We start from the raw sequence: 13,832 nt of genomic DNA on the forward strand, positions 1-13,832 counted from the left end.
GATTTTAATGAGCAATTAATAAATGTTACTTCTATGTTGCCATTATTACTCGATATGTGTTTTTGTGTTCTTATTAAACTAAAAATAGCTTAATTAATGTTAAATATATTTTAATTAGATTCATTTGCAAATTATTAGAATACTTTTGTGAACATGATAATAGTGTAATAATGCCAATTACAATTATATGTATAAGTAAAGAAATTATGAAGCAAAATAACGCATTTTTAATACAGACAGTGATTGATATCTGAAGTAAGCATGTATTCGCTGTATAATCCATAATTAAACAAGTAAGGAAAGTCTAAAGTCGGGCGGGGCCGACTATATTATACCCTGCACCACTTTGTAGATCTAAATTTTGGATATCATATCAAATCCGTCAAATGTGTTGGGTGCTATATGTAAAGGTTTGTCCCAAATACATACACTAAAATAACACCCGATCTACACTAAAATAACACCCGATCTGATAGACTACAAAATCTATAGACTTAAGTCGGCTAATGCACTAGGGTGGAACACAATGTTAGTAAAAATATATGGGAAACATTTAAATCTGAAGCAATTTTAAGGAAACTTCGCAAAAGTTTATTTATGATTTATCGCTCGATATATATGTATTAGAAGTTTAGGAAAATTAGAGTCATTTTTACAACTTTGACGATTTTACAAGGAAAATGTTGGTATTTTTGACCATTTTTGTCGAAATCAGAAAAACATACATATGGGAGCTATATCTAAATCTGAACCGATTTCAACCAAATTTGGCACGCATATCTACAATGCTAATTCTACTCCCTGTGCAAAATTTTAATTAAATCGGAGTAAAAGATTGGCCACTGTGGTCATATGCGTGTAAATCGGGCGAACGATATATATGGGAGCTATATCTAAATCTGAACCGATTTCAATAAAATTTGGCACACTTGACTACACTACTAATTGTACACTCATGGAAAAAAGTCTGCTAAAAACAGAAGTCGATGTCTGCTGTTATATTTTTGTACTTCAGGGCCAAATGAACAACAATTTATAAAATTTTTAGGTTATAAATTTTTCCCCAAAGCATATTTAAGAACCAAAAGTAGTTTTTGGTATATTTTTGCACCGTACTATTTTGTTTACATTTTGTTACGTAACATTTTGTTTGCTGTTATGCCTCAATTCGATAAATATTCAGATTTTTGGTCACATTCTATAGACATTCATAAAATATTGTTTTAATTATGTTAGGATAGCTCCTAAGTTGACATTTTTATTTTATCCAAAATAAAACATGTTTTAGTGTAATCGAGCTTCAAAAATAGTAGGAAATGTTTGCTATTTCAGCAAACAGTGACTGCTGTCCCTTTTTCAGCAGACTCTCTGCTGCAGCGTTGCCAGAATTGTTTCACCAAAAACCGCTAGATTTGCCCAAAAAAATAGCTAAAAAAAGCTAAAAAATGCTAAAAAATAGCTAGAAAAAAAGCTAAATTTTTTTGTATCAAAAGTCACATTTTTGATTGAAATTTAACAAACTTAAAGGCTTTATTTCACTTACAATGCATATTATTTTCATTTTAATTCCACTTCTGTGAGACTGTAACAATATCTAAGGCATATTAGCTCTGTTTGCGTATTCGATACATTTTGATTACTATCACAAATTTTTTACTGGAAGTCCTTCGTTTTGTGGGAGCTAAAGGGTGATTTGTTAAGAGCTTGATAACTTTTAAAAAAAAAAAAACGCATAAAATTTGCAAAATCTCATCGGTTCTTTATTTGAAACGTTAGATTGGTCCATGACATTTACTTTTTGAAGATAATTTCATTTAAATGTTGACCGCGGCTGCGTCTTAGGTGGTCCATTCGGAAAGTCCAATTTTGGGCAACTTTTTCGAGCATTTCGGCCGGAATAGCCCGAATTTCTTCGGAAATGTTGTCTTCCAAAGCTGGAATAGTTGCTGGCTTATTTCTGTAGACTTTAGACTTGACGTAGCCCCACAAAAAATAGTCTAAAGGCGTCAAATCGCATGATCTTGGTGGCCAACTTACCGGTCCATTTCTTGAGATGAATTGTTCTCCGAAGTTTTCCCTCAAAATGGCCATAGAATCGCGAGCTGTGTGGCATGTAGCGCCATCTTGTTGAAACCACATGTCAACCAAGTTCTGTTCTTCCATTTTTGGCAACAAAAAGTTTGTTAGCATCGAACGATAGCGATCGCCATTCACCGTAACGTTGCGTCCAACAGCATCTTTGAAAAAATACGGTCCAATGATTCCACCAGCGTACAAACCACACCAAACAGTGCATTTTTCGGGATGCATGGGCAGTTCTTGAACGGCTTCTGGTTGCTCTTCACTCCAAATGCGGCAATTTTGCTTATTTACGTAGCCATTCAACCAGAAATGAGCCTCATCGCTGAACAAAATTTGTCGATAAACACATTTCGAACCGAACACTGATTTTGGTAATAAAATTCAATGATTTGCAAGCGTTGCTCGTTAGTAAGTCTATTCATGATGAAATGTCAAAGCATACTGAGCATCTTTCTCTTTGACACCATGTCTGAAATCCCACGTGATCTGTCAAATACTAATGCATGAAAATCCTAACCTCAAAAGAATCACCCTTTACCTTCCCAACACCTCTATTTTATTTACTTGTTATTTTAAAATATTAAATGATCTAAGCATGCTTTGGATTTGGTAAAAAAATGATTTGTCATTTTTTTAAATAAAATTTTAGGTTGGATTTGAAATTGTGAAAAATTCGAAATACATTACTTTTATTTAAATTGTAGAAAATACCTATACCAACTTAAATTTCCAAATTCAGACTCGACTTCAAGTAGAAATTATTGTATATATACGTTTTTAAAATAAAGTGTTGAAAAACATATTCTATTTTGGTTTGTGGTTAATATGCAAAAACTCCTCACATTTAAAGACTATTTCATTAATTCTTCCTTCTTTCATGAAAACATACCCATTTTAAGTTGAATCACTTAATTATAAGGACAAAACGACTTTATCGTCTTTTGGACAAGGAAAACAGTTTATATACAAGAAATTCACAAATGCTATTATAACCAAAATTCGCGTTCGTATTTTAAGGAGACGACAATATTTTTTCAGTGCACAAAGCTATTCACATCTACTATTTTAATTTAGTAATATCGTAATAACTTTAGAATATTATAATAACATAAAAAGGACAAACGAGTCAAATGATAATATTCCCAATAATTTACTGACAGTTTATCTAACAAATTTGTATGGTAATAGTAGATTTAAAGTTTACGATAACTTTTATGTATATAATGAAAAAACTTTACAACAAGGTGTATTTGCTACAAAAATGCCCGCATAATGGGTGGACTCATTATTAATGTTTCAACTGAGCTTTGAAATATGTGGAAACCCTTATACTTGCAGCAAGGCTTAGATAAAAACGCCGATTTATCCATATTTCAATAGAAACATGTCGAAAATAAAAAAAGCCAAAAATAGCTAAAAAGGTCATGAAAAAAAGCCAGAAAAAAAGCTAAAAGCTAAATGCATTTTTTCCCCGCTAAACGTCTTCAAAAAAGCCAAATCTAGCGGGAAAAAAGCTAAATTGGCAACGCTGCTCTGCTGTTTTAGCAGACTTTTCTGCTGTCCCTACTAACAAATTTCTTTGGGTGTACTCCTAGTGCAAAATTTCAACGAAATTGGGGTAAAACTCTGGCTTCTGGGACCATAATAGTCCATATCGGGCGAAAGATATATATGGGCGCTATATCTAAATCTGAACCGATTTCAATAAAATTTGGCACACTTGACTATAGTACTAATTGTTCTTCTTGTGCAAAATTTTAAGCAAATTAGGGTAAAACTCTGGGTTCTGGGGCCATATAAGTGCATATTGGGCGAAATAAATATATGGGAGCTATATCTAAATCTGAACCGATTTCTTCCAAAATCAATTGGGAGCCACCGTGGTGCAAGGGTTAGCATGCCCGCCTTGCATACACAAGGTCGTGAGTTCGATTCCTGCTTCGACCGAACACCAAAACATTTTTCAGCGGTGGATTATCCCACCTCAGTAATGCTGGTGACATTTCTGAGGGTTTTAAAGCTTCTCTAAGTGGTTTCACTGCAATGTGGAACGCCGTTCGGACACGGCTATAAAAAGGAGGTCCCTTGTCATTGAGCTTAACATGGAATCGGGCAGCACTCAGTGATAAGAGAGAAGTTCACCAATGTGGTATCACAATGGACTGAATAGTCTAAGTGAGCCTGATACATCGGGCTGTAACCTAACCTAATAGTGTTCTATTCTGAGCCAAAACACATACTTGTGCCAAATTTGAAGTCGATTGGACTAAAACTGCGACCTAGACTTTGATTAGAAAAATGTGTTCACGGATAGACGGACATGGCTATATCGGCTCGGGAGCCCACCCTGAGCATTTTTGCCAAAGACACCATGTGTCTATCTCGTCTCCTTTTGGGTGTTGCAAACATATGCACTAACTTATAATACCCTGTTCCACAGTGTGGCGCAGGGTATAATTATTTATTTTGTTTGACTGGTGTAGTTGCATTTTTTGGTGCATCTTTCAGATATACTGCACAAACAAAGGCCACGAAACAATCAAAAATCGTGGCCTTTGTTTGTGCAGTATAGTAGCTACAATACAGTATTTTATCGACTTAGCAATTTGCAAGAAGTTTTTTAATCGAAGCATCAGTAATAAGTTTGTTGTTTTATGCTTCCGCTTTTCAGCAGACGAATCTTGCAGAAACAAGTAACAAGCATTCAAGAGGTGGCGATGTAAAATATGTTCATTTCCCCGGTTGAGAGCTGTGTAGCATAAATAATCCATTTTGTTAGTTTTTGTGTAAAGATGGGTATTAAGTTCGAGTTTAGCCGCTACCATCAAAAATAAATCTGTAAAAGCAGAATAAAATTGCAACTTTTTTGGGCAAATATGTTTATAACCTGATGGGGAATCATCCAAAGCAAAAAGTTTATTTTCTTTAAAGTTAATTATTAAAGAAAAGTAACCATGAAAATGATAATTTTAGCGGCTAGCGGCTAAACTCGAGTTAATACCCACCTTAATGGTAGAAAGGATGTTTGTGAAGATAAAAATTGAATTGGAAATTCTCAGTAAAAAATTTAGACATGAACCAGAACTTTAAACGCGATATTAGATTTTCAAATTCGAATTTTTAGATTTTGTTCTATTATGCAAAAACTAAGCCGCGTGCGGTATAGAGGCTGGGTTCATTCGATAGAGTTTATCTTTCAGAGATAAATGACAATAATACTGTAATTTGACATATTAAATTTTTTGCTTCCTTCATAAATCCACTTCACAAGATTATTGATAATAGTATTAAATGAAATTATGTAACACATTAATCATTATTAGTAAATAATTTATTCGAAATACCAGTTTCATAAACAAGTCTTCATTACAGTTACATATCTCATGTCTACTTTAACTAGCATATATGTATATATATTTGTATGTATGCATGTAAATTATTTTCATGGGGTATTTATTTTTAAAATATATTATCGTATCACATTAATAAACAAAATAAAAATCGAATTACATTGGAGAAGTACATGTTTCTATTTAAAGATCAAGAAAATACCAATATAGTTTAGATAATATCAGCAGGGCGATTTGTGGCTAAACCTGCCCCTCCCATGCCAGCCGAAGGATCTGCAGACATCTCAGCATAACGACGGTGTGCTATTTGTAGCATAATGGAACGATACCACTCCAATATTACAGCTTTGCGATAGGTTATCAATCCCAATTGTAGAATGACATAGCCAATGATTGTCACAAAGTACAATTGTTCCCATTCCATTAGGCAAGCCATTAACCAAACTAAATAGGATCGAATGCTCTCGGCCAATAAGAGATTTGCCGATGAAGAAATGCGTATAATACATAATCCAGTGTAGGCATGAACAGATGTTGTAAAGACAAGAATGCATAGTGCCACAATAAGCCATGGATTACTTTGCGTTTGTGTAAAAATGTCCTGCAAATCATCGAACACCTTACGCGAACTATCATTGAATGGTGCCATGGGTGTGGGTAGGTAATTCATGCAAATACCCAGCAAAGAGGTTATCAATAGGCCAAATATACCTTGCCAACCAAGTGCTTGTAAAATGGGAACATTGCATGCCTTGACATATTTCTCTTCATAAGTCATTTTAGCCCCTTGAAATACTGACGCACATAAAATCAATAGATCACCAGTAAGTATTGCATTTTTATTTGGATGCGCTAATGATGCATTGTCGTATAGTACTCTCTGCATATCGGTTGAAATAATTACAGTCATAGCACAGGCTATTATTATTATAGCTGACCAATGGCGACCGATCAATGTTTGATTCATATACATGGAACCAAAAAGACCGACAAAGACAATTGTTGAACCTGTAATGAAATTAGGTGAGAATATTATTTTTTGTGTTATACTAATTAGAATCTTTAGGAATAATTTTTAAACCACCCTCGTAGTCCTATTAAATTTTTATATATTCCATAAATAAATATGAATATGATGCCCAACATTCCGTAATTCGGAATGGCAAATCGTAAGAATTTATGCAATATTCCAATACAATTTTAGTTTGAACTTCTCATTAAAGAGAACTATATTACTATGAATTAAGTTACTAAGATTCCGTATTAAAAAATTTATGACCAAATGAAAGTTTTGCGATTTCGAATTTCGGAACTTGGAGGGGAATATAAAAAATTTAAAATATCTGATATCGGGGCATAGCCCAACTGCTTCGATTTGAATTATAGAAAAATTATATTCGCGAATGTTATAAAATGTGTACCATGTTAATACCGAATTTTGACTTTCCTTATTTGCTTTTAATCTATACAAAGTTTTATCATATATACATACTTCTTATGGCTTGAAAGCTGGAAGCATATGTCAAATAAATGCCGGTTAATAAAATGATTGTTGTTATCGTATTCAAAAAAGCCGGTAATAACATATCCATAGGGCGAAAAGAACGATCACCACCAGTTAACAAATTGGAGTCTTCTGAGCCATCCTAAGATGTCATGAAAAGTATAATAAGATAATACAGTCCAAGGTGATGAAAAGGACGTAAATCCATAAGAACATTAGAAACATTCAAACTTACATTTCTTCTACGCAGTATGCAATAAGTAAATTTGTAGATAACAAAACAAAAGAATTCTCCCAAAAACATGAGGAAAGTTAGGAAGACCTGTGGAATATATAGTGGAATCAAAATGTGTGCTATAGGAATCATTTATACTATTTACTCACAGGATGTTGAAAATAACGCCATTTGCCATCGGAACATTCTCCTTGCAATATATTTGTCCACCTTTGGTTAGAACATACAGAAAAAAAAATAATTAATCCCTAATTGCATATAATTAAATGCCGATACTAACTTGATTAGTAGGGTATTGCAGGAACTAAATATTAGAAAGACCAAGATAGTCAGGGAATTCATTTTGCTAACACGTTGGGGATAATCTCAATTGTATCCCTTAGTTTGGAACCTTTTGTTTTTGTTTAAAGGGGGCCCAAGAAAATCCAGAGATCAAAATGCAGTTGCAACACCAAAAAAAAAAACAAACTTCAAACTTATTACACAAATAAACAAAGATAAGAGCCGAAGATGCACTTAGTTCAATATTGGTTACCCATTGATACAAATGGGTATTCGATAAATGAGTAACCCAATTACAAAACATATGCAATGGTGTTGCCATATTAAACCAAATAAGCTTTGGTAATCGTTTGAATTCACTGCCATAACAAAGATAATAACTTAATAGGTAGTTGAATTCAAAGTTCTGTTATATTTATGTTTATTGAAGAGATGGACACTAAGTTTGAGCCTTCCCGCTAAAATAATAAACAATAGCTATTTTTTGGCAAATGATAAGATGAAGAGGAATTATCCAAAGCGCAACGTTTCCAAAAGTTTATTTTCTTTAAAATTAATTATTAAGGAAAAGTGTTCGTGAAGAAATAACTATAATTTATTAAAGTGAAAAATAAACTGAATATACATCCCAATAAGCTTTGTTGGATGGTGAATTTATGATAACATTTCCTCAAATAGAAGGAAAGAAGTGAAAAGGTGAAAAAAGCATAACAATGTGGTTCAAGATTGGCAGTAGACGATATGATTGCTCGTCCACAACATCAAATTTCAACGCAATTGGATGGAGAGGGTAAGTAACAAAAAATTAACTTCAAACATTTAACGAATTATTGTATTGTACACCTGCCTTTTAAAACCAAACTATTACCCTGAAACTCCATTACAAACATACTGATTCATATGTGTTTGATGGTTTATAAACAATTATAATATGCTACGAATAAAACATCATATAGATCTCATTATACCCTTCTCCACGTTTGAGCATTTGTTGTAACGCCAAGAAGGAAAAGTCAGAGACCCATCGTTTAGTATACCGATCATCTTAGAATGGAATTCTGAGTTGATTTAGCTATGTCTGTCTGTCTGTTCCTGTATTTTTGTGTGCAAAGTATAGGTCGCAGTGTAAGTCCAATCATCCTTAAATTTGGCATTGGGTCTGTTTTGTGAGAAAGACAATCGCTATTGATTTTGGAAAAAATCGATTCAGATTTAGATATATCTGCCATATATATTTACCGCCGATCTGGTCATAATAGGCGTATTTATCAACCGATCTTGTTCAAATTCCGTACATCCGAATATCTCGAAAAACTTGCAAAATATCAGCCAAGTCGGTTAAGATTTAGATAGAGCACCCATAAATATCTTATGGTCTCAGAAGCCGGAGTTTTACCCTGAAATGCTTTTATACAATGAGTACAATTGATATTGTCGTCAATTGTGACGAATTTTGTTGAAATCGGTTCAGATTTAGATATAGCTTCCATATATATCTTTCGCCCAATTTAGACTCATATGACCGTAGACGCCAAATTTTAACACCGATTCACGTAATATTTTGCACAGAGAGTAGAATTGATATTCTACTAATCCTTGCTAAATTTGGTTGAAATCGGTTCAGATTGAGACATAGCCTCCATTTAGACTCATATGACCGTAGACGCCGCCAAAGTTTTAGTCCGATTTATTTGAGGCTATGCACATGGAGTAGAATTAGTATTATAGCTATCCATGCCAAATTTTCTTAAAACCAAATAACAAATTTGGTTAATTGGCCCTAGAGACCAGAATTTTACGTTTCTTTTCTTCAAATTTTCCACAAAGATTACAATGGACGGTAAAAGCTAATTTTCGTTGAAATCGATTCAGATTTAGATACAGCTCCCATATATATCTTTCTCCCGATATAGATTCATATAACTACCGGAGACCAAATTTTCATTTCAATTTACTTTAAACTTTACCATGAGAGTAGTTTAGTTAAAATATGGTAGACAATTTCAAAATTTACACCCATTTCAACGGAATTTTATTGTCATTGATTTTATTATACACAGAAAAAAATATTTTAGATAAAGTGTCATATATTCTTCAGATTTAGGCAAAACTGGCATAATGTCAACGCAGATGTCCCCAAACCTTCCACAGAAGAATTATATATGGTTCCGCCTGTTTAAATATTATTGCTCGATGTGGCCAAATATTATCAAAAATTTTGGTCTATATAGTGGTGATGTGTATAATATAGTCGGCCCCTCCCGACTTTAGACTTTACTAACTTGTTTTTAGCTTGTATTTGGTAACAATGTGTGCCAGCTGCCCGTACTGAAGGGCATGTCCAGCTAAGGGTCTATGTGGTTTATGCTATTATACATTTATATAATTTTCCCAATTTTTGTATAGGATTCACAATAAATTTTCTACCATAATTTTATTGAACTATTTGGACTTAACTTTTGTTGGTGAATGATTTGATTGATTTGGTAAATAGCAGCTGGCTAAAAGTCTTTTATTAAAAGTCATTCTGGGTGGTTGCCATGGTATACGGGCCTCAGGAATAATCTGCAATAGGAAAAAATAAAAGATTTTATAGGGCATCCCCATTAAGATTCTGGGTAAAAGAAAACACCGTTTACCGTAATCTTTTGTTCTGGTCGACCGTTACAGGTTGGGCATCGAGGATTTCGTTTAGTCAAAGCATTGGCTACACAATCCGGCACATTAACATTCTCCATGGGTGACCACCAATTTTGGTAAGCAGTTCTGGGACGAGTTTCAAATAATTTTTCACGACCCAAGAAACTAGAAAAATTAAATTGCAATCGTTGCTTCCCATGTCGCTATCAAATAAGAACTTACTTTGGTCTAGGCTCACGCCAAAAATCTGGCATACGTTTACTTCTCATAATGTCAGCCAAACTTTGTAATAAACGCACATTTTCAGCTTCCACATGAAGAGTACGCTCCCGTTCAGATTGTTGCTTTTTGGCCTTTTGTACCACATGTGGATAAAAGATGGGTGGTGAACGATCTATGGCAGCTTTTGCGGATTTCACTTTTTCTCGATGCTGTTCATAGCGTCTTTGTTCCCAAGGATGGATTAGAAGTTTATCTCTTCGCGATATCATGGTCAAGGTTGTTCTAATACCTGGGTGTTGGTTAGTGTATTGTTAAAGCTATTTCGTTTTGGTTTTAACGTGGATCGCGTTGCTTAGGTTATTTTATTTGCCATGGTGGCAAAGGAAAGGACATAAGGAAGGACAGACGGAATGTTACCATTGTTTGTTGTTGTTTCACATGGGTTTGTTATATAAAGCGTGTGTGTTATATAAATCACCTCCATGGTGATGAGTAATTATTATTAATATCTATCTATTGGAATTTTCGGTATCTATCAACTGGGTTAAGCTAATAGGTAGACGTTTGTTTATTTTAGCCTTGGTTGCCTCTTTGTATCCTTAAATAATTCTTAAGATTGGTTCAGAAAGAAGGCAACGAAAATTTCAACTTCATGAAAATAAGTTGATTTTAGTTAAAATTTTACCAATAAAGGGTGATAGGTCAAAATTTGGTCAAGGGAAAACGCGTGCAAATCGGTGAAATCGTTTATTTCAAAAATCAAATTAAATTTCTTTTTCAAGTTCAATTAGTATAAAATTCAGGAAAAATATTCAGTTAGGCTTTCGCTTTTCCAAATCCGAATTGCCGGGCCTCACGCTTGACACCTGCCATCAGATTTTGTACAGCCACTTTGTCCACCTTCTTCGCCGCAGAAAGCCAGTTTGCCTTGAACTGTTGCTCGTCTTTAGCAGTTTTTTTGGTCTTCTTTAGGTTCCGCTTGACAATAGCCCAGTATTTCTCAATTGGGCGGAGCTCTGGCGTGTTGGGAGGGTTCTTGTCCTTGGGAACCACCTGCACGTTGTTGGCGGCGTACCACTCCATGGCCTTTTTACCGTAATGGCAAGATGCCAAATCCGGCCAAAACAGTACGGAACAACCGTGTTTCTTCAGGAAAGGCAGCAGACGTTTATTCAAACACTCTTTCACGTAAATTTCTTGGTTGACAGTCCCGGAAGCTATGAAAATGCTGCTTTTCAAGCCACAGGTATAGACGGCTTGCCAAACCAGATATTTCTTTGCGAACTTTGACAGTTTTATGTGCTTGAAAATATCTGCTACGTTTCCCCTTCCTTTTGCCGTATAAAACTGCTGTCCCGGAAGCTGCTAGGAGCAACATTCTACACACACACACCTTCAAAATGAGGGGTGTTAAGGTTTTTAAATGCAAAATTGAAAGAAATACGTCAAGTTTATATTGACCAAATTTTGACCGTATCACCCTTTAATTTGTCTTTGTTTCATAAGTTTTTGCATTTCTAATGACATCAACTAAGAATGAGAAAAAAAACTTTTTTACAAATTAAGTACACAATTTTGCCACAATTAAAAGTCCACATTTTTCTTAAATATCTATCTTAAATTGTGTTCATAAATTTCTAAAATGAGTAAATTTAGTTAAATTGTACATGTCTGTAACCTGCTAAAGCGCTAAAGATTTTTTAAATACATTTTATATATTTAAAATTTTAACTCAATTTTTTCCATTAAAATATTAAATTTTCTTAAACACACAAACAAAATTTTTTTTTTAATAATTTATTTTTTCAATTCGACAAAAGAATATATATATTCTTTTGTCGAATTCGAATTACAATGCTATAAAATAGGAAACTCAAAATTATATATCACTTCTAAGCAATATTGCTCTTGAAATGAGCAATTATATCAGCGCAATGTAGAAGCTGCTCTAAATCGGGACATCGCCCACAAAAATCAGCGCTGATTCGGTTGTTTTGCAAGCAGTTGATACTGCTTCTCTCCCTTACAATCCTGCTGTAATAGTGCTCCATTTTTTGCTGGGTATTCATTTATTTGTATCATTATTCTGTTATTAATATTTTGTAAAAGAAACCTACATTTTCTCCTTTTCTGAGAGAAAAAAATCAACTTTTTCGTCAAAAATTCGAAAAAGACCTTAATTCCACTTAATTCCATTTGCCTTTCAAATGCGGGACTTGTTCCGAACCCTTCTTAATTTACGCTTAGAAACTTTCTGAAACTCGTTATTGTATACACTTCAGGGCTCTCGTAGAATTTTTAATGTTATAGCTCATTCACATTAGGCTCGCAATCTACTAAAAGTGGATTTGAAATCCCATTTTTATAAGGCAACTGACAGTTGAAATCTAGTTAAAGTAGATTTTGAATGTGTAATGTGTATGAGGTTTTAAAGATTTTCCTGAAGGATTTTCTTATGCTGTTCAATATTTAAAACTCGTTAGATTTTCCTTACTATTCAAATTTATCAAGTATTTCAATTGGATATCGATATGAACCTATTGCATAGTAGCTATAATATTACACAGTAGCTATTTTCATTTTCGATAAGGCAGTTAGGTCTTCAGCAATAACAATTACATTTAACCTCACGTTTTGGGATGTTGTTTTTGTTCACTCAAATGCATGTTAGTATGGAAAGTCCTCATAGCATTCTCAGACACATGTGGTAGAAATCACCCATAAAATATCAATTGAATATGAATTCAATATACATTCTGAAATACGACTATTACAACAAAAAATGGAAGAATTAAAAATATTTTTGCTAAGAAACTATGAAAAAGAGATGTGGAACTATGCCTAAAAATGTCATAGAAGTCGTACAGTAGTACTGAGTAATCCCGGTTTATTATAAGGCACCAATGAACCAATTACTCTAGAAAACTTTGTCAAAATTTTATTTCTATAGAAAATTTTGTCAATATTTTATTTCTATAGAAAATTTTGTCAATATTTTATTTCTATAGAAAATTTTGTTAAAATTTTATTTCTATGGAAAATTTTGTCAAAATTGTATTTCTATAGAAAATATTGTCAAAATTTTATTTCTATAGACTATTTTGCCAAAATTTTATTCCTATGGAAAATTTTATTAAAATTTTATTTTGTATGGAAAATTTTATTTATATACAAAATTTGTTCAATATTTTATTTCTATAGAAAAATTTCCCAAAATTTTATTTCTACAGAAAATGTTGTCCAAATTTTTTTCTATAGAACATTTTTGTCCAAATTTTATTTCTATAGAAAATTTTTGTCCAAATTTTGTTAAAATTTTATTTCTATGGAAAATTTTGTCAAAGTTTTATTTATATACAAAATTTTTTCAATATTTTATTTCTATAGAAAAATTTCCCAAAATTTTATTTCTATAGAAAATTTTGTTAAAATTTTATTTTTATAGAAGATGTTATCAAAATTTTATTTCTATAGAAAATGTTGTCCACATTTTATTTCTATAGAAAATTTGTTTCCA

General features: G+C 33.1%; 2 protein-coding genes across 2 annotated transcripts; both read right to left on the reverse strand.

Annotated features, from left to right (window-relative positions):
* Positions 1–5,395: 5,395 nt before the first annotated feature.
* Positions 5,396–7,647, reverse strand: Tango9 (transport and golgi organization 9). Its single transcript, XM_075290299.1, has 5 exons — positions 7,452–7,647; positions 7,321–7,381; positions 7,172–7,258; positions 6,925–7,078; positions 5,396–6,440 (listed from the first exon to the last, which is right to left on the reverse strand). Exons 1-5 carry the CDS (start codon positions 7,511–7,513, stop codon positions 5,644–5,646), a joined length of 1,161 nt encoding a protein of 386 aa, XP_075146414.1. The 5' UTR covers positions 7,514–7,647; the 3' UTR covers positions 5,396–5,643.
* A 2,248-nt stretch (positions 7,648–9,895) lies between these two features.
* LOC142224840 (uncharacterized) lies at positions 9,896–10,595 on the reverse strand. Its single transcript, XM_075294626.1, has 3 exons — positions 10,316–10,595; positions 10,093–10,258; positions 9,896–10,018 (listed from the first exon to the last, which is right to left on the reverse strand). The coding sequence occupies exons 1-3, from the start codon at positions 10,582–10,584 to the stop codon at positions 9,896–9,898; spliced, it is 558 nt and encodes a 185-aa protein (XP_075150741.1). The 5' UTR covers positions 10,585–10,595.
* Positions 10,596–13,832: the final 3,237 nt, after the last annotated feature.

The sequence above is a fragment of the Haematobia irritans genome, chromosome 1 (genome assembly GCF_050003625.1).
Source record: "Haematobia irritans isolate KBUSLIRL chromosome 1, ASM5000362v1, whole genome shotgun sequence".
NCBI lineage: Eukaryota > Metazoa > Arthropoda > Insecta > Diptera > Muscidae > Haematobia > Haematobia irritans.